This window comes from Octopus sinensis, linkage group LG23, assembly GCF_006345805.1.
Source record: "Octopus sinensis linkage group LG23, ASM634580v1, whole genome shotgun sequence".
NCBI lineage: Eukaryota > Metazoa > Mollusca > Cephalopoda > Octopoda > Octopodidae > Octopus > Octopus sinensis.
Window position 1 is genome coordinate 29,986,343 of NC_043019.1, and position 20,000 is coordinate 30,006,342.

The 20,000-nt window shown below is 36.4% G+C and overlaps 1 protein-coding gene across 7 annotated transcripts in view; it reads left to right on the forward strand.

Moving 5' to 3' along the window:
- LOC115223427 (TBC1 domain family member 2B) overlaps window positions 1-20,000 on the forward strand; it is a 295,916-nt gene that overhangs the window by 102,452 nt on the left and 173,464 nt on the right. For 5 of the 7 annotated variants that reach the window (XM_029793960.2, XM_029793959.2, XM_029793964.2 and 2 more), the window contains exons 3-4: window positions 5,434-5,454; window positions 9,964-9,987. The exons of 1 other annotated variant lie outside the window; for it this stretch is intronic. In XM_029793960.2, the coding sequence (XP_029649820.1) occupies window positions 5,434-5,454; window positions 9,964-9,987 (45 nt within the window). The remainder of the gene's footprint in view (window positions 1-5,433; window positions 5,455-9,963; window positions 9,988-20,000) is intronic. One more of the 7 variants, XM_029793961.2, reaches the window with a different exon arrangement.

Here is a 20,000-nt window from a genome sequence, read left to right on the forward strand (position 1 = left end):
TTTCTAATTATCATCCGTTATCTCTATCGGCATTCTATTTAGTGTGGATTACATAGAAAATAGTTTACATTGCATTATAAACTTACCCGTATTTTTTTATGCTGTTAGTATTCTTCCATTAGTTCTATCCACTTCATGTTAATTATCTCGTTCAAAGATTGTTTTGCATTGTTTCATTATCTTTACAACACCTGCTGTTGATTACCATTATCTTACATTTATTAAAGGAATTATTTTCTTGCATTCATTTCTTCGCTTATTTCATCAGTTGCATCTTCTTCCATGTCCTCACCCATGTTCTCCATTTTTAAGTAATCATGGCTTTTATCTTTAAAGAACAGAAAAAGCTGATTGTTTGTGGATTACATTTGATTAAGTAATTGTGTAATTAATAGATATAACTATGTATACCTAGTCATATCTATAGCTTGACGAACATGTATTAAAGTCTTGCTGTGAAATTAAGCTGTGTGGTTAAACCACCGGGTAATCCACATTCTAAACTGTTAAAAGACCTGTGGGTTTAACCCTTTCGTTAACAACCTGGCTGAAATGCCAAGAGTTGCTGAAGCATGGAACAGACTGCCAGCATCAGTTGTTAGTTGTCGGAGCACTGCATCCTTCAAAACTTCCATGCTTCCTGAGATTCACCAACACAACACCTGATTTTCTCCCCTCCATACACACGCAAGCATGTATCTGACTCATACACTGTTCGCTTTCCAGACATTTGTACATTACTGCATATACTTTATACGCACTGTTTGACAAGTTGTGGTGCACCTGAGCACTGTATACAATAATTTCATTATTATTATTATATTTTAAAACCAGCTCTGGCTCTGTATTACAAATGTCTTGTTTTCATAAGTTTTGAATTAAAATCTTCCACCAAACCTTAGTCATAATTTATGTTCCTGACACTAGCTTAATAATAACTAAGTTATTTTACTAAATTCTTTGTGATATTTAAAGTAATTGAAAGAAACACAGAGCATATCAACAGAACTACAGTAACGAAAGGGTTAATTATAGATCTTGATTTTACAACAAGATGTACTATATGTGGGGTAGAAAGGGCTCCTTAGCCGTAGTGAAGGCAATCTATCTAGGGAGATAACCTTACAATAAATCACTCGGTCCGTAGCTTAGAAATACTGGGTTGACGTCCAGCAGGAACAGCTTTGTTTCATGGAGGAGGAAAGATCTTCTTTAGTACTTGGTTGTACAATGCTTTCCAATGTGTGTAGTAGTGGCGCGCGCACACATTATTAGCCATTTGAAAAGACTATGGAATTTAGTCTCGACCACGGTCGAACAATGATGATGATGACTATATGTTTCTTAAACAAGGCAACAAGCTGGCAGAATTGTTAGCATGTCAGACAAAAATCTTAGCAGTATTTCTTTCAGCTCTTTTCATTCTGAGCTCGAATTTTGCCAAGGTCTGCTAGGTCCTTTTGGGCATTGATAAAACAAAGTGCCACTCAAGTATTGAGGTTTATATAATCAACTTGCTCACCCTTTCCTTCAAAATTCTGGCCTTGTGCCAGAATTTGAAAGAACTGCATGTTCTTGCTACATAGCATAAGTGCAGGCTTGGCTGTATGGTAAGAAACTTGCTTCTCAACCACATGGTTTTTGGTTCAGTTCCACTACGTGGCACCTTGGGCAAGTCTTTTCTACTACAGCCTCAGGTTGACCAAAGTCTTGTGAATAGATTTGATAGATGGAAACTGAAAGAAGCCTGACGTGTGTGTGTGTGTATGTGCGTGCGCATGCTTATCCCTGACCATCACTTGACCAACATTGTTGGTGTGTTAATGTCCCTGTCCAGCAAAAAGAAACCAATAGAATAAGTACCAGGCTTAGAAAATAAGTACTGGGGTCAATTTGCTTGACTAAAATTCTTCAGGGTGTTGCTCCAGCATGGCCATGGCCACAGTCTAAGGACAGGCACAAGTAAAAGAGTATTAATAAAAATATGGTCATATTGGTTCAAAGCTACATTACACCCACATTAAACCATCAAACTGATATTAGACCATCTCGAAACATATTCATTCCAAGATCAGCAAGACTGTAAAAATGATATCAGTGCCCCCTGGTGAGGTCAGATTAAATAGCTGTTTAAAAGTGGTTAGCTGGCCGAATTGTTAGCACATAGGGCAAAATGCTTAGCTGCATTTCATGTTTTGATGTTCCAAGTTCAAATTCCATTAAAGTCAGTTCTACTTTTCATCCTTTTGGGATCAATGAATTAAGTACTAGTTGAGCACTGAGGTTGATCTAATCGACTTAACCTCTCTCGCCAAAATTTTAGGCCTTTTGCCTATAGCAGAAAGGATTAAATATCTATTTATCACCACTTAACATGATTGTTCTGTAGGAACCAATGTTACTGCTATTTTTAACTCCAGGGTGGCCCCTCCTGCAGCTGGTTATTCAATGCAATCTGCATCTGATATATATTCCAAACTGGGGAGTGAACCCCTACCATCTTCTAGTCATGAGACCACCAAATCACACGGTTTTGACCACTAGAGATAGCACTAGTTTACTCCAGCTCACAATATATAGAAAACACACAGTCACTGATCTTGCAACAAGCAAATTAGCTCGTTAGAAAACCTCTATAAGAAATGAGAACAGAAATCATACTGAGAAGTAAAGTTTATTGCCACATAAATATGGCATTTCCATTGGAATCGATGTTACTGTTATTTTTGACCCCAGAGGGACACCTCCTCCAGCTGCACCTGATATATATTGCAAGCAGGGGAGTAAACCCTTACCATCTTCTAGCCACGAGACAAACAGACCGTATGGTTTCAACCTCTTTGTGATCATCCTTGGTGGTAGATACTCGTCCACTGAAGATAGCAGTAGTTCACTCCAACTCACAGTCACGAGACTGCAGCCATACTGGAGCACTGCCTTGAAGAATTTTAGTCAAACAAATTGACTCCAGTATGGATGGAAGCACTCCGTCGGTTACGATGATGAGGGTTCTGGTTGACCTGAATCAACGGAACAGCCTGCTCGTGAAATTAACATGTAAGTGGCTGAGCACTCCACAGACACGTGCACCCTTAACGTAGTTCTCGGGGATATTCAGCGTGACACAGAGAGTGACAAGGCCGGCCCTTTGAAATACAGGTACAACAGTAACAGGAAGTAAGAGAGAGAAAGGTGTGGTGAAAGAGTACAGCAGGGATCACCACCATCCCCTGCCGGAGCCTCGTGGAGCTTTTAGGTGTTTTCGCTCAATAAACACTCACAACGCCCGGTCTGGGAATCGAAACCACGATCCTATGACCGCGAGTCCGCTGCCCTAACCACTGGGCCATTGCGCCTCCACTGACTCCAGTATAATCGGTCCATACACATATATGAGCCTTTGGCCACTTGAGTCTGACAAGACACTTACACAGCTAAGTGCTTTATAGGTGTAAAACCAATGGTCACTCTCTCACTGGCCATAATAAACATTTATATATGACAGGCTTCTTTCAGTTTCTGACTCAAGGCTAATAGCAGAAGACACTTGCCCAAGGTGCTACACAGTGGGACTGAACCTGGAACTGTGTGGTTCGGATGCAAACTTTTTATCACACAGCCAAACCTGTGCCTCTGATCATATCAATTTCAATATTGCTCTAAATTTGGCTTTTTGAGAGGTGGGCTGCATGCAACATGACTGATCATCAAGTGGGTTACACTACTAAATTTTTTCGTTAGGCATGCCACTCAGGAAGTCCCATAGGCTGCAGTTTGTCCATGACTAATATAAAACATAAAAAAAAACTTTAAGAGTTGACTTAAAAATTTAGTAAAGATATTTTTTGATGCTTCATTATCTATTTCTGTAATAATCAAAGCATTGTTGTCTTCTGTGTAATTTTTAAAATGTTTCCTCTCATTATAGCTTTGAATGTGTGTGTGTTCACATGTGTTTGTAATGAGGTGGGTTGGGGAAGAGCTAAGTCATCACAAAAACAAGTGTGAAATTTTTCACATGAATTAGGTATATCCTGGTTTGCAGATTTCAAAACATTAGTCAATTATCTGCTGAGCACTCTGTTTTCGAAGAAGGATTCTGAGAATTGTTCAAGGATTTCCTTATACACAAACAAATATGTAGCCACCAGAAAACTCTAACCAAACATCGACATTGATTTAATAACCATGAATGTCCCTTAATGTGAATGAAAACTTGTTCACTTTCGGAGTAGGGATCACCAAAATTACTTTCTTTATTAATTTTATTTCACATTTTGTCAATAGTAAGCATCATTGGTTACAGGTTTCCAATAGGTTAATCACAGGTTCACTGTTTTTTCAATGGTTAGAGTGACAGGGGGAGTATTCTGTGTAACTTTAGTGGAATAAGCACCTCACAAGCTATCTTGCTTTCAAAGCATCATTTCCTTTACTTTATCACTGTTGATTACATCTTTCACTGATATATATATGTATATAACTATATATATATGTTCTTTCTTTAAAACAGTGAATCTTGAAGCAAACAAAGCTATAAATAATAGCGTAAAAATATTGGATTAAAGAAACCCTTTGAACAGAAAAGGCTGAAGGCTGCCTTTGACTATAGTTATCCAAAGAGTCTTTTAACGGAATATTTACATGCTATTATTTATAGTTTTATCTGTTTTGAGAGTCACTGTCCCCAAAACTTAATTATTTAACTTTCTTTCAAAGCTTATAGATTCTTACAATGTCAATAGTACATACACCCCCTACATGCACACACACCATACATACAGACATCAAAGGATCGAAGGTCCTTTTGGGTCACAGGTTCATAAGCTTGGTTTCCTGGATTCTGTGGTGTATATACTTCCCCACTGGCTAGAAAGCTTGTCTCTCGAAGGATTACTAATTTTTGCCAGCTGAGCGGACTGGAGCGATGTGAAATGAAACATTTTCTCAGGAATGCTGTGCATTGCCTAGTCCAGGAATTGAAACCACAATTGTATGAAAATGAGCGCTGCACCCACCCTACACTCATACACACATACACATACAGACATAAGTGTACAAAAGAAAGAAAAGACCAATTAACGTGTCTTGTTTCAAAACAGTTTTTGTCTTCTAGATTCTGTGCGCAATGTTTATTTAACCTGAGGCTTTCATGACAGACACCTGTTTTATCAAATGTTACACTTACCTTGTGTTACAATTTCCCAGTTTTAAATCTGTTACACTTATCTTGTGTTACAATTTCTCAGTTTTAAGTTTTTTCTCTCTCTTTAAATCTGAAGTTTCTTGCCTCTATAAGAAATTACATATATATATTATATATATATATATATAATATATATATATATATATATATATATATAATATATATATATATATATTTCACATAATTTATATGAACGGTTCTAATGTTATCACAAACTATTATTACAGGAATTCAGAGCTTCATCATTGGTAATATACAAATATTTGTCTTTCTAATCCCCCCTCTCTCTTTCCCCTCTCTCCTCCTCTCTCTATTCTTTCTTTCGCCTAATACTGATGATAATTTCTGCATGTGTTATCAAGGAAGGCAGGACTCAATGAAACAGAGTACTGAGTAAAAATCGTCAATAACACAGTATGAGGGATTGGTTGAGGCTAAGATCTTTGTGGCAACTTGCTTGTTCTCCATATTACTCTTATTCTTATTCCATCTTTCACTGTCTTTCATAAATATCTCAGCATGGTTTATTTTATTTTTATTTTTACTTTATATCATGTAACGTTTTTTTTTTAACAATACCAAATGAAGGTTGTGCTGCAGTTTGGTCTTAGAAGTGATGGTTAAAACAAAGTAAAGTACTAAAGACTAATTTCATTGGTCATAGCTTTTTGAATGGTCCTATAACTAGTTGTTTCACTGCATTTCAGATAGAATAAATATCACCGGCATAGGAGTGGCTGTGTGGTAAGTAGCTTGCTTATGAACCACATGTTTCTGGGTTCAGTCCCACTGCGTGGCACCTTTGGGCAAGTGTCTTCTACTGTAGCCTCAGGCCGACCAAAGCCGTGTGAGTGGATTTGGTAGATGGAAACTCAAAGAAGTCCATCGTATATATATATATATATATATATGTATACATGTATGTGTGTGTGTACCTTTGTGTGCTTGTGTTTGTCCCCCCCAACATCGCTTGACACCCAATGCTGGAGTGCTGGAGTGTTAGAGTGTTTACGTCCCCGTAACTTAGCGGTTTGGCAAAAGAGACCGATAGAATAGGTACTAGGTTTACAAAGAATAAGTCCTGGGGTTGATTTGCTCGACTAAAGGCGGTGCTCCAGCATGGCTGCAGTAAAAGAGAGTAGTGATTTATCAGTAACTTCTTGTCAATGATTATATCTTTTGCTGCTGTACGCATATACATCATCATTATCATTATTCTTTTACACATGTTTCATCATGTAAGCATGCATTGAACGAGTGTGTTGCAGTACAGTCTCATCATTTGTCACTATCTTTTGACATTTGATACATACAGAAACTGAGAAATTTACCAATCTTTGTTGTGTCATATTCCTTTGACTCTTGGCAAAGATTTTTTTACAGATATATTTCCTTACTTACTACTTTACAATATGTCATCAACAGCAGAGAAGTCGTCCTATGCCAGAAGAAAAGATTTTCTATATCCCTCTCCTCTGCATCATTATTTTTCAAAGCTATTGCTCTACTTTTGCTTGCAGCTTACAGAGTCCATGCCTTCTTGTGTGGTTACTGTAGAACCCTATTTGCATAATGTTGGGTTTGTTCAACTGTTATATCTATCTATATATATATATATTTGCTTCCAATGGCTTGGAAAAGGAAAGGCAGTGCTCATGACTATGTGATTGGGTGGAGGAAAGGAGGGAGTTATTCCGAGTAGGGAATAGACTTTGCTAAAAGCTTTCAATAGCCAGATGGTGGTGTTAACCTGGGTGATGGATTAAGTTTACTACTCAAGAACATGAACAGACTCTCCAATGGGCTCTCACTCAGTTTCTGTTTGCTAAATTTCAATCACGAGGCTTTTGATGAACTGAGGCTGTGGTAGAAATGCCTTGGGCAAAGTGTCATACAGTAGGATCAAGTTTGAAACCTAATAGTTACTAAGTGCATTGATTCAGGAATGAAATTTGCTTAGGGGGTGCAAACTCAGTCCCAATTTTTGTTTCAAACAAGATTTTATTGTTTTTGTTATTTTTTTATTTTTACAGTTCTATATTTAAGAGATGAGGAATTATGTACATTATTTACATTTTATACATTTGACAGATATTTGTCCTCATCTTGTTTGTTGTTAACACAACGTTTCGGTTTATCAGGTGTCTTGGGGAAATTTTAAACCTGGGTTCTCATTCCTAAGGTATTTTTTGATGTTATTATTATTAGGAATGAGAACTCAGGTTTGAAATTTCTCCAAGACACCTGATGAAGGCTGGAGGGTATATCAGCCAAAATATTGTGTTAACAACAAACAAGATGAGGACAAATATCCGTCAAATGTAAATAATGTAAATAATGTTATTTATTTTTGTTCTTTGTTCTTTGAGAAGAAAACTAACTTCATACTAGATTTTACAGTTCACTTTTTACGCACTGTTTTCTAAGCCCGAGAAAAGTAAGTTGGGGTGAAAATTTTGATTTTTCTCCTGCAAAAAATTTTAGGAGGTACGCTTGCACTCCCTGTACCCACTGTTCTCGGACCCATGACTAAGTGAGCTTAATCCTATAGCCATACTTGAGACTGAGTCCACAGATATATTTTGTGAACAAAATCAAGAGTGAGTCCTTTATACTTTCTGAATGATGAAAGAATAGAACAACTTATCATCAGCCTTTGTTCTGGTACAGTACCAGACCACTTATCTGGCAAGTTTAGGACCAGAAGTAACCTAGATATCTGGATTTTCCAGTTTTCTGGAGACAGCCTAAATATTTACTGAAAATAAGCTATGAAAAGTAAAGAACTAAATTGTATATGACAGATTCAAATTAATACAATTCTAAAGCAAGGCCTGTTTGATAGTTATTAATCCACTTAAAATTCTTGACATATATCATACTGTACCATGAATACAGTTCAATGTTTATAGAGTGAAAATTAGACAAACAAAAGTAAAGAATATGATTCTATTTAATAGATACAGGTACAACTTAGCATACTTCTAAGCAGAGTATGTTTAATTTTCATCAACCCATCTAAAAGGTAAAGTATTTTTGACACAGCATATGCAAATTAATGAACTTCGAAAAAGGGGTTTGTTTACTCAAGAAAGGTACAGTATATTGCATGGTATTGCTCAGTGTGGAGGCGCAATGGCCCAGTGGTTAGGGCAGTGGACTCGCGGTCTTAGGATCATGGTTTCAATTCCCAGACTGGGCATTGTGAGTGTTTATTGAGTGAAAACACCTAAAGCTCCACGAGGCTCCGGCAGGGGATGGTGGTGATCCCTGCTGTACTCTTTCACCACAACTTTCTCTCACTCTTACTTCCTGTTTCTGTTGTACCTGTATTTCAAAAGGGCCGGCCTTGTCACTCTCTGTGTCATGCTGAATATCTCCGAGAACTACGTTAAGGGTACACGTGTCTGTGGAGTGCTCAGCCACTTACACGTTAATTTCACGAGCAGTCTGTTCCGTTGATTCAGATCAACCGGAACCCTCATCGTCGTAACCGACGGAGTGCTTCCCTCCATTGCTCAGTATTCCAGGATTTCTGGAAACTCCAGGATTTCTGGATGCCAGATAAAAGGTTTGTTAATGTAATATTTCTAGTCCAAACTCAAATGAGATTTTTAAAATTATTAACCCAAAGTCTTGAGTAGTAACTCTTAAAATATTTAACTTAGACTGTTTGCTAGGAGTTAGAATTTCTGAAATTATTCACTAGAAATTATTCTAACATGCTCTTACTACAAGGTAGGGTGGGCTGATATTCTGTGGATGTCTTCAGAAACAGTTCCCCATATATTACTGATGCCCTCAGAAAAGTTATTTATGACAAATTTACAACACACACATACACACGTATGTATGTATGTATGTATGTATGTATGTATGTATGTATGTATGTATGTATGTATATGTATATGTATACACATACACACACACACACACACATATATATGTATATAATTATAATATGAGGGAATATTATTCCAAACTTATAGGGAAAAATTCAATTTAGAAATACTAAATCAAATTTCACAAAATATAATATATGTATATATAAATTAGAAAAAAACCCACCTTTTATCAATTCAAAAATGAAAAATTAAATTATACCATTTGGAAAAATTACATCTTATAGAAAGATTAAATATAATATAAAACATATAACAATGATTAAGTAACGTGCAGAATAATAAATAAAACGTATATATTTGGTAGAATAACGACTATTTAAATGGCTATATTTAAGAAATGATAATAGTAATAATAATAGTAAAATCACTTCAATATAAATATAGTCACTCTTCAGGTTAAAGATTTTATATATATATATATATATATATATATATATATATATATATTGGAGGTGTGCTTATCAGGTAAATGATTTGATCTGAGACTGTTGTTGAAACTAAAATAATTGCAGTGTGGATGATACATGTTAATCATTCAAACACATCTAATTATTAAAACAGAAAAATGATCAGAGAAGCCAATTTTTTCAAATATATCATATTATACCAAGGACTTTCTATTCCTTATTCTATTATAAACCCAGGTTCGAAATTTCCCCAAGACACCTGATAAAGGCTGGAGGGTATATCAGCCGAAACAAACAAGATGAGGACAAATATCTGTCAAATGTAAATAATGTAAATAATGTACATAATTCCTCATCTCTTAAATATTGAACTGTATATATGTATATATATATATATCAACAATTCCATTATTATATATAAGAAGAAATAACCTATTATTTACAGGAAATCAGGGGTTCGACATTGTCGGTAATATACCAATATTTCTATTTTCTGATACCTCTTTTCAGTCTAACATAATACTAGCTTCTACATAATACTACTAAATACTGCATGTGTTGCTCATGTCAGTAGGAGCAAATACTGAATAACAATCAACGATGCCTTGATGTCATCATTGGTGGATGAAGTTAAAATCTGTATGGCAACTTGCTTGCTTGTCATCTTATTCTATCATCCACTGACATTTTTTGTATATAACTTTGTAGTACCTAACCTAAGCAAGTGATGTAATAGCACTGCTTACACAGTTGAATGTAGTATTGACTTATAAAAGCCTTTAATATACTTTTTATTGTATTACGGTTGCATAACAAAATACAGTGTCCCTACAGGTCATTAATGTCTTTCAAATATATCTCAGAAAGGTTTATTTGTTTTTATCTTTATTTTATATCAGGTGCAGGTGTAGCTGTGTAGTGAGAAGCTTGTTTCCCAACCACTTTGTTCTTTGTTTAGTCCCATGGCATGATACCTTGGGCAAGTGTCTTCTACTATACTCTCAAGGCCAACCAAAGGCTTGTGAGTAGATTTGGTAGATGAAAACTGAAAGAAGTCCATTATGTGTGTATATCATCATCATCATCAGCACCATCACCAGCATCATCATTTAACGTCTGTTGTCCATGCACGCATAGGTTGATTGGATTGACTGGGTTGGCAGCACTGGAAGGCTGCACCAGACCCCAGTCTGATTTGACATGGTTTTCTACAGCTGGATGCCCTTCCTAATGCCAACCACTCCAAGAGTGTAATGGGTACTTTTATGTGCCACTGGCACAACACCAGTATCTGCCATGACTGTGATTTTGCTTGGCTTCATGGGTCTTCTTATCAAGCACAACATAATTCTAAAGGTCTCGGTCATTGTCTCCGTGAGGCCCTGCACTCGAAAGGAAACCAACACTTGTAATATATATATATATATATATATATAATATATATATATATTTGGCGTTAGGAAGGGCATCCAGCCGTAGAAACACTGCCAGATCTGACTGGGCCTGACGAAGCCTTCCAGCTTCACAGACCCCAGTTGAACCATCCAACCCATGCTAGCATGGAAAGCGGACGCTAAATGATGATGATGATGATGATGATATATAGATATATAATACTGTACATTTAGATTAATATGTATATAATTGTTATGGCCAGTCAGAGAGTGACCATTGGTTTTGCAACTTGTTGGCTCAAGCATTAGGTTCGTCCGATGGTCGTCCCTTGCCGTGGTGGAAGAGCTTGTGTGTTCCAATGATTACGAGAGCAATGCCATCAGGAGTCTTAGACTCCTGGTAGAGCCACTCATGGCGGCAAGGTTGAGGATGGTGATCCCAGTCTAAACACAACTAAACATCAACATCAAGACCCCAGTGGCGAAGCAAGCAGAAGAGGGCAATATCAAGGCCCCAAGGACTGAAGTAGGCAACACCTGGCAGAAGAAGGCAATACCTGTCAGGCAGGCATGACAAAGATGGATAGACTCTGGCAGCTCGCTGCAACCAACCTCATCAAGGCTGCATATCTCAATTCTTGAGCCACAGTAGAGAAGTTCCTGACCAAGTGCAAGTGTGTGGGTGTCACGTAGCCACAATTTACACAGTGACTGGCTTCGTCTTTCTACTCGTTGGCTTTTGCATCTATAAAGTGCTTTATAGATGTGAAACCAATGGTTACTCTCTGATTGGCAATAACAATTAACTCCCCGCAAAATATAATATTACTGCTTCAATGTTTTAGAGTATGCTTCGTTTTCGGATATGTGAACTGCTGATGATGAATGGGTGTGTGTGTGTGTGTGTGTGTGTGTGTGTGTGTGTGTGTGTGTGTGTGTGTATGCGTGCGTGTGTGTGTGTGTGTGTGTGTGTGTGTGTGTGTGTGTGTGTGAGAGCATGTGTCCTCATCTTGACATTGTGTGATTGTTGTAAAATGATTGTCACAGTCTTATAAGCAGTGCTATTCACTTCCAATATTTCTGTGAAAACATGTTCAGCCATGAGGGAATGTTACCTTGCTTGCCAGCATCTAAGGATTGGTAACAGGAAAGGATTCCAGACAGAGAAAAGAAAATCTACTTCAATGAGCTCTGTCCAATCCATACAAGCATGGAAAACGGGATGTTAAAATGATGATGATCATCATCATGAATTTTGTGAACAATAGTGAATGAAGGCAGTGCTACAGTATGGTCTTTACCATAACAGCTAAAAAAAAGTGAATATCTAAAGAGCTAAGGAATAGTTTTTTATTGGTTGTAGCTGTTAAATGTAAAAAAGAATGAGTTTCAACTTACAAGGTAACTATTTGACATAAAGTCTTCAACCAATAGTTTTGTTATGATTGGTGGAAATTTATTGTCAACAGACATGAAAAAGGAAAAAAAAAACAAACATTCCATTTTAATGTCTTTTAATGTCTGTTTGTTTTGCAACATCAGTACCGGTCTTAACAAAACATGGCTGCCACCAAAAGTAAACAGCATCCAAAAACCGAATACCTACTTTCTCAAACAGAATGTGCTTTATAGAGGTAACTCTGTAAGGAGAAAAAGAAGAAAAAAACAAATGGAAACACTATATATACATACATATATATATATGTATATATATATATATATATATATATATATATATGTATGTATGTGTATGTATGTTGTGTATGTATGATGTATATATATGTATATTATTGTGTATGTATGTATGTATATATATGTATAATATGTGTATTATTATATATATATAATATATATATATATATATATAATTATATATTATATATAATGTGTGTGTGTGTGTATAATATGTATATATATATATATACACATATATATATAGTTAATCCAAACATGAAAACACAACAACGCGAGGACGTGGAATAAGTACAGTGTTATTGGACATTCAGGAAAGAAAAGAAAGAAGGAGGATTTAACATTTTGTGCGGAGCTCTTCATCAGAAACATAGGAAAAGGAAAGATCCAAGGAAGGGAAGACGGAGGAAAAAAATCACCAATGATACACACGCAGTCACATTTTGAATGTGTTGTGTATATATATATATATATATATATATATATATATAAGGTCATTCCATAAATAATGCAGTTTTTTTTATACTTCTTTTATTTTTCAAAATTAAGATGAGAAAGTTTTTTTTAAATCTAAAATATACTCTTCTTCATTTTCTACAATGCTCTTCCATCTGTCTGGTAGACTTGCAAAGCCCCTCTTCCAAAATTCACTTGTTTGGGACAAAAAATACTTCTCCAGTTCCGTTCTGACCTTGTCTACAGAATTTGTATTTTTCCTGTCCAAATGATTTTGAAGACTGCAGAAAAAATGATAATCAAACTAAACCTTTCGGCATGGTGCCCCAGCATGGCTGTACTCTTCAGCATGATTAAGGTTTCCTTTCCCAATATTTGAAGCTGGAGCAGGAATAGACTTCAAATAATGTTGCATGTCTTTGTCCTCGCCCATAAGTTTGTCATCTCTTTGCTCGATAACCATACTGACATATTTGAACATAGGGAATTTAGCCACCTTCACAGCGAACTTAGATTTAATTTTCTCAATGACAGAAACTTTAAAAAACTTGGAGCATCATTCAAACCATGCATAGATTAAGAGAGTTTCCACTGTTTTTCTTTGTCATTGTTTTAACCTTGGGAGATATTAGATATTTGATAAACAAGTTTGTTTGTTTGAAGGAAAACAATTTTAATATCTGGAGAGTTGCAGGACTAATCACTTGAGGTAGTTATATATTTCTTTACTACCCACACGGGGCTAAACACAAAGGGGACAAACAAGGACAGACAAACAGATTAAGTCGATTACATCGACCCCAGTGCATAACTGGTACTTATTTAATTGACCCCGAAAGGATGAAAGGCAAAGTTGACCTTGGCGGAATTTGAACTCAGAACATAATGGCAGACGAAATACGGCTACGCATTTCGCCCAGTGTGCTTACATTTCTACCAGCTTGCTGCCTTTGCCAGCTCACCGCTTATAACTACTTGAGGTAGTTATAGTTAAGACTATACTAAAGCCTTCTCTAGAGTAAGTGGGGTAATCAGTTTTGACACATCAAGTGCCCTATCTTGAAATTCTCCAGGTTACAAACCCAGCTTTGACAATCTTATTACTTTGGACAACACTGGAATGCTTTTGGTCTTAGTTCTCTTGGATCAAGATTGAGCTGGAGCTAAACAACAAAAATATCTTCATAATTCCAACATATATTTTTTGTTTTAACATTTGCTGTCCCCAAGACACTTGATAAAGGCTGGAGGGTATATCAGCCGAAACATTGTATTAACAACTAACAAGATGAGGACAAATATCCGTCAAATAATGTACATAAAATCCGTAAATAATGTACATAATTCCTCATCTCTTAAATATAGAACTACATTATCCAATGTGTCTTTTCCTTATTTAACACTTTAGCATTCGGATTACTCTGTCAAATATAATAGATGAGAAAAAGATCTTTCCTGAGCCATGTAGACTAGTGTTTCTCAAACTATCTGATGTGGCATGCTTGCAGTTTTTTTTCCAATGAGCCAGAGACCGGTAATATTTCTTAGTAATATTAATTTATATTGGACTCAATATATATAATGAATATAATAAAAGTTGACAATTTTAAAAATCTCATATTTATTTTGTAAACAAATAATACAATATTGCATAAACATTTTATAAGCATTTTATAAGCATTTTATAAGCATTTTATAATGTTTCTTTTCTGGAAACTTGCCACGTACTGGCAGCTGATGGCTTGTGGACCGGCACTGGTTCACAGACCACCATTTTGCATAGCACTGATGTAGACTCATGGGGCCAGTTTCCTGGTTTCCATGGCACATACATTCCCCACTGGATGGGATGCCAGTCCATTGCAAGATTACTCGCTTTTGCCAGCTGAGTGGACTGGTGCAATGTAAAATGAAGTGTTTTGCTCAAGAATACACTGCATTGCCCAGTCAAGGAATTGAAACCAGAATCTTGTGATAATGAGTTTAACACCCCTAACCATTAAGTCATGCCCATCCACTGTCAAATGTAATGTTTATTATTTATTCTCATTGTTTTTAATTAATCATGCATTATCTCATAGCATTGAGATTCCAATGAAAACGATTATTTACACTTAGAATGACATTGTAGTGTAGGCATGAGAGGCTGGATCTGGCCAGTTTTAAATGCTAAATGGTGAAGATGGTGTGATCTGAAAGTGATTTGGCTGCTATTTCCAGCAGGTCAAGTAACCATGTAAAAGGTCTTACAGAAAAATATCCTTGTACATGATGTGTTTGTGTGTATTTCTATGTAGGTATTTGCCAAAAATAGCTATTAAACATATATAAACATAGTCACTATTTCTTCAATTGATGATGAAAACATCTTTTAGAATGTTTTTCAGTTTGCCGAGTTTTTACTGAGGGTGACAGACAGTCAAGACAAGTTGTATATAAATTGATATCTTTCCAATTCAGCAGGCATCAGCCAAACAATGCGTTTAGGAAAAAGACGGAGTTCTTCCTGTCTCCCCATCTTCGCTCCTTACATTACATACACGTATTTACAACTGAATCTATCTTTTTTTCTCGGATGCCAAGATAGGCACTATTTCATAGAAATGGAAAAAAATCAGCTGCTGCCACTATTATAAGCAGTTTTAAGACAGATATGTGTTGTTTATTCAGTAATAACCTTTAATAAGATTATAGATTCTCTGTCGTTTTTTGTTATTCTTTTTATTGATCTCCCCTTTTAGCGATGAAAAGTTTTTACAATATCTTTCATCAACATTTATATTACAATTCAGTTGATTTCATCTCCGGTTGTCACCAGTTTATTTTATTCTTAAATGTGTGCATTGTAGCAGATTGGATTTGAACCAGGATCCTTTATTTCTAACAGTGGATGTTAATGAGGTGAAGCATTTATTTACTATGTTATCATCAACGCAATTATCGTCACATCGTTATCATAATCATCATCATTTTATGCCATTGTCATCATCTTTATCATCATCATTGTTATCATCTTCACTGGCAGAGTTGTTGGTACACTGGGTATAATGCTTTGTGGCATTTCATCTGTCTTTATGTTATGAGTTCAAATTCTGCCAAGGTCTATTTTGCCCTTCACCCACATGGGGTTGATAAAATAAGTACCAGTTGATCACTGGGGTTAATATAATTGACTTACCCACCTCCCTTGAAATTGCTGGCCTTGTGCCAAATTTAAAAACCATTCTTTTAATGACCTCTTTTCCATGCTTTCATGGGTCAAATGGAATTTGTTGAAGCAAATTTTCTGTCACTGGATACTCTTCCTATCATCAACCCTAACCTGTTTCCAGGCACGGTAATATCTTCTCCATGTATTTTATTTGAAAACTGGAAATGAACAAACCCACTTGTATGATGGTATTGCTTGTTTACAACCATCACATGATGTCAAGACTTGGATACACACAAACATGGCCACTCAGATGTGCACATCTACACAAACACATGTATACATGCATATGGGCATGTACATATAAATGGGCTTTTATTCAGTTTCCATCTATGGGATTCACTCCTAATGCTTTGACTGTTCCAAGGCTGTTGTAGAAGACACTTGTTGAAGATGCTATGCAATGGGACTCAAATGAGAAGCACATGGTTGGGTAACTACCTTCTTAATCACACAGCAATGTCTGCACTCATGCATATATATATATGTATTTGTGTATGTGTGTGTGTATAAATATATATATATATATATATATATAGTTAATCCAAACACGAAAACACAAAGAGAAAACACAACAACGCGAGGACATGGAACAAGTATAGTATAATTGGACGCTCAGGAGAGAAGGAAAGAAGGTGGGTTTAATGTTTTGAGCGGAGCTCTTCGTCAGAAACATAGGAATAGGAAAGATTCAAAGAAGGGAAGACGGAGGTAAAAAAATCTCCAATGGTACACACGTGGTCACATTTCGAATATATATATATATATATAAGGTGACACCAACAACCTCTCAATGATTAGCCAAAGATGATTTTTAAAATGAGAATATCTGAAATAAACTCGACTGCTCTCACAAATAAAAATACTAAAAATGAACCTGACTCCTCTCAAAATATTAAGTAAAAAACCGGAAAAATAATCCAGAATCCATGTCCAGTACCCGATTGATCCCAAAATCTAATTGGTGTGTGCCAGTCATGAGGTCAAACATCCCTGAAAGTTTCATCCAAATCCATCCAGCGGTTCTTGAGATATATATATATATATTAGCTTCTCAAAGATTCTCGTCTTACAAGTTACTTGGTGACCCTGCCATGGCAGGTGTCACTTAAAAAGCATCCAGCCCACACTGTAAAGTGGTTGGCATTTTGAAGAGCATCCAGCTGTAAAAATCATGCCAGAACTGACCTCACCTGTGCTGGTGTCATGTAAAAAGCACTCAGCCCACTCTGTGGGTTGTTGGTGTTAGGAAAAGCATCCAACCATAAAAACCTGCCAAAACAGATACAGAAGTATGGTGCAGTCTTCTGCCTGGCTGACTCATGTCAGACCATCCAACCCATGCCAGCGCAGAAGGAGAACATTAAACAATAATAATGATAATGATGATGATCTATGTATATTGGATATTAATTTAACTAAATTAACATCATTTAACACCAGTGGTCAGCATATAAAATCAGAAGGTTCAGTAAATTGTATCATATACATATGAGGGTCATCCCTCTGATATATATATAATAATATATATATATATATACATATCAGAGGGATGACCCTCTCTCTCTCTCTCTCTATATATATATATATGTATATACGAGCTCCGCTCGAAATGTTAAACCCTCCTTCTTTCCTGAGCGTCCAATAATACTATATTTGTTCCACGTCCTCGCGGTGTTTGTTGTTTTTTGTGCTTTCTTGTTTGGATTAACTATATATATATATATATATATTATATATATATATATTATATATATTATATATATATATATCTATATATATATATATATATATATAGAGAGAGAGAGAGAGAGAGAGAGAGAGAGAGAAAGAGAAAGATATACATACATATATCATATATATAAATTTAATGCACTGTTTATGGATTTAATTAATCCAGTGGTAGTCATAAAAAACACTCCTTTGATGGATCAGGCTACAAACCACACACTAAACCAAAACTAAACAACAGAATATAATGCATAATCCGATGCAGCTGAAACACAATAAATCCAGTTGGTAATGATTATTTCATTAGGAGCGTATAAGATATAAAGAAGGAGAGGAGGTATAAGATGGAAAATATTTATTTCACCAATTGGCATCCATATGATCATTTTGCAGCCTTTATCATACGATTGTAGTTATATGGTTAAAATGAGACGATGAGCAATGGCTAGGAGAATATTGAGCAAAACATGATAACCACTTGATGTAGCAGGTGGGGGCTTCATTTCGGTAAGCGGGGCCAATGTGCAATGATGCTGTCAAGAGGAAGGCCTCAAAATAGTGTGCGTTCTCTCTTGACAACATCATAAACTTGTTTGCATCTGGTATGCAGAGCTTTCAACTGGTAGCACTTGCATCTGGTATGCAGAGCTTTCAACTGGTAGCACTTGCATCTGGTATGCAGAGCTTTCAACTGGTAGCACTTGCATCTGGTATGCAGAGCTTTCAACTGGTAGCACTTGCATCTGGTATGCAGAGCTATCAACTGGTAGCACTTGCATCTGGAAGTTTTTTGCAAAATGAAAAAACACACACACACACACACACACATGAGTCAGTGGGCAAGCAAAAGAAAGAGCACTCAACACATTTAGTAAAAGTTACTTATATTATTATTTAAAGCAGTTTGATTTGATTCCATTGCTACAGGCTCATCATTGAAACCTAGCTTGCTAGGCTCACGCACTCAACCACCTGAGCCTGATGAGCTAAGTTCCTGTGACAGGCTTACAAAACTTTAAGCTGCATGGGGCTGAATCAAAAATAATGATAAGAGCACTCAGAGAGCGCAAACCTCTGCCAAGGCGACACCAACGTACTCTCAATGATTAGCCAGAGATGGTTTTTAAAATGACAATACCTGAAATAAACTCGACTGCTCTCACAAACGAAAATGCTAAAAATGAACCCGACACCTCTCAAAAATTAAGTAAAAAAACCAGAAAAATAATCCAGAATCCATGTCCAGTACCTGATCGGTCCCAAAATCTAATCAGTTTGTGCCAGTCACAAGACCTATCACAAAAATGGCTGGTTGTAGCCTTCGCATGTGTGGGACTTTCAATCAGGCGAGGGCAATACTCGAACATGGGTTTGCTGCCATCATAGTTTTCTTATATAGATTCTTAAGAATCAAGGTACATCAACTTGTAGGATGCCAGAAATGTTTAGTTGCAGTAACACAAAGCTCATATAAAAATTCATATACATACTCATACAGAGGAATTGGTCACTTTTTAAAGGTTACTCTTTACTCTTTTACTCTTTTACTTGTTTCAGTCATTTGACTGCAGCCATGCTGGAGCACCGCCTTTAGTCGAGCAAATCAACCGCAGGACTTATTCTTTGTAAGTCTAGTACTTATTCTATCAGTCTCTTTTGCCGAACCGCTAGGTTACGGGGATGTAAACCACACCAGCATCGGTTGTCCAGCGATGTTGGGGGGACAAACACAGACACACAAACATATACACATGCATACATATATATATATATATATATATATATATATATATATATATATATATTATATATACATATATACGACGGGCTTTCTTTCAGTCTCCGTCTACCAATCCACTCTCAAGGCTTTGGTCGGCCTGAGGCTATAGTAGAAGAGACTTGCCCAAAGTGTCACACAGTGGGACTGAACCCAGAACCATGTGGTTGGTAAGCAAGCTACATACCACACAGCCACTCCTATTTCAGGCAAAAGGAAAA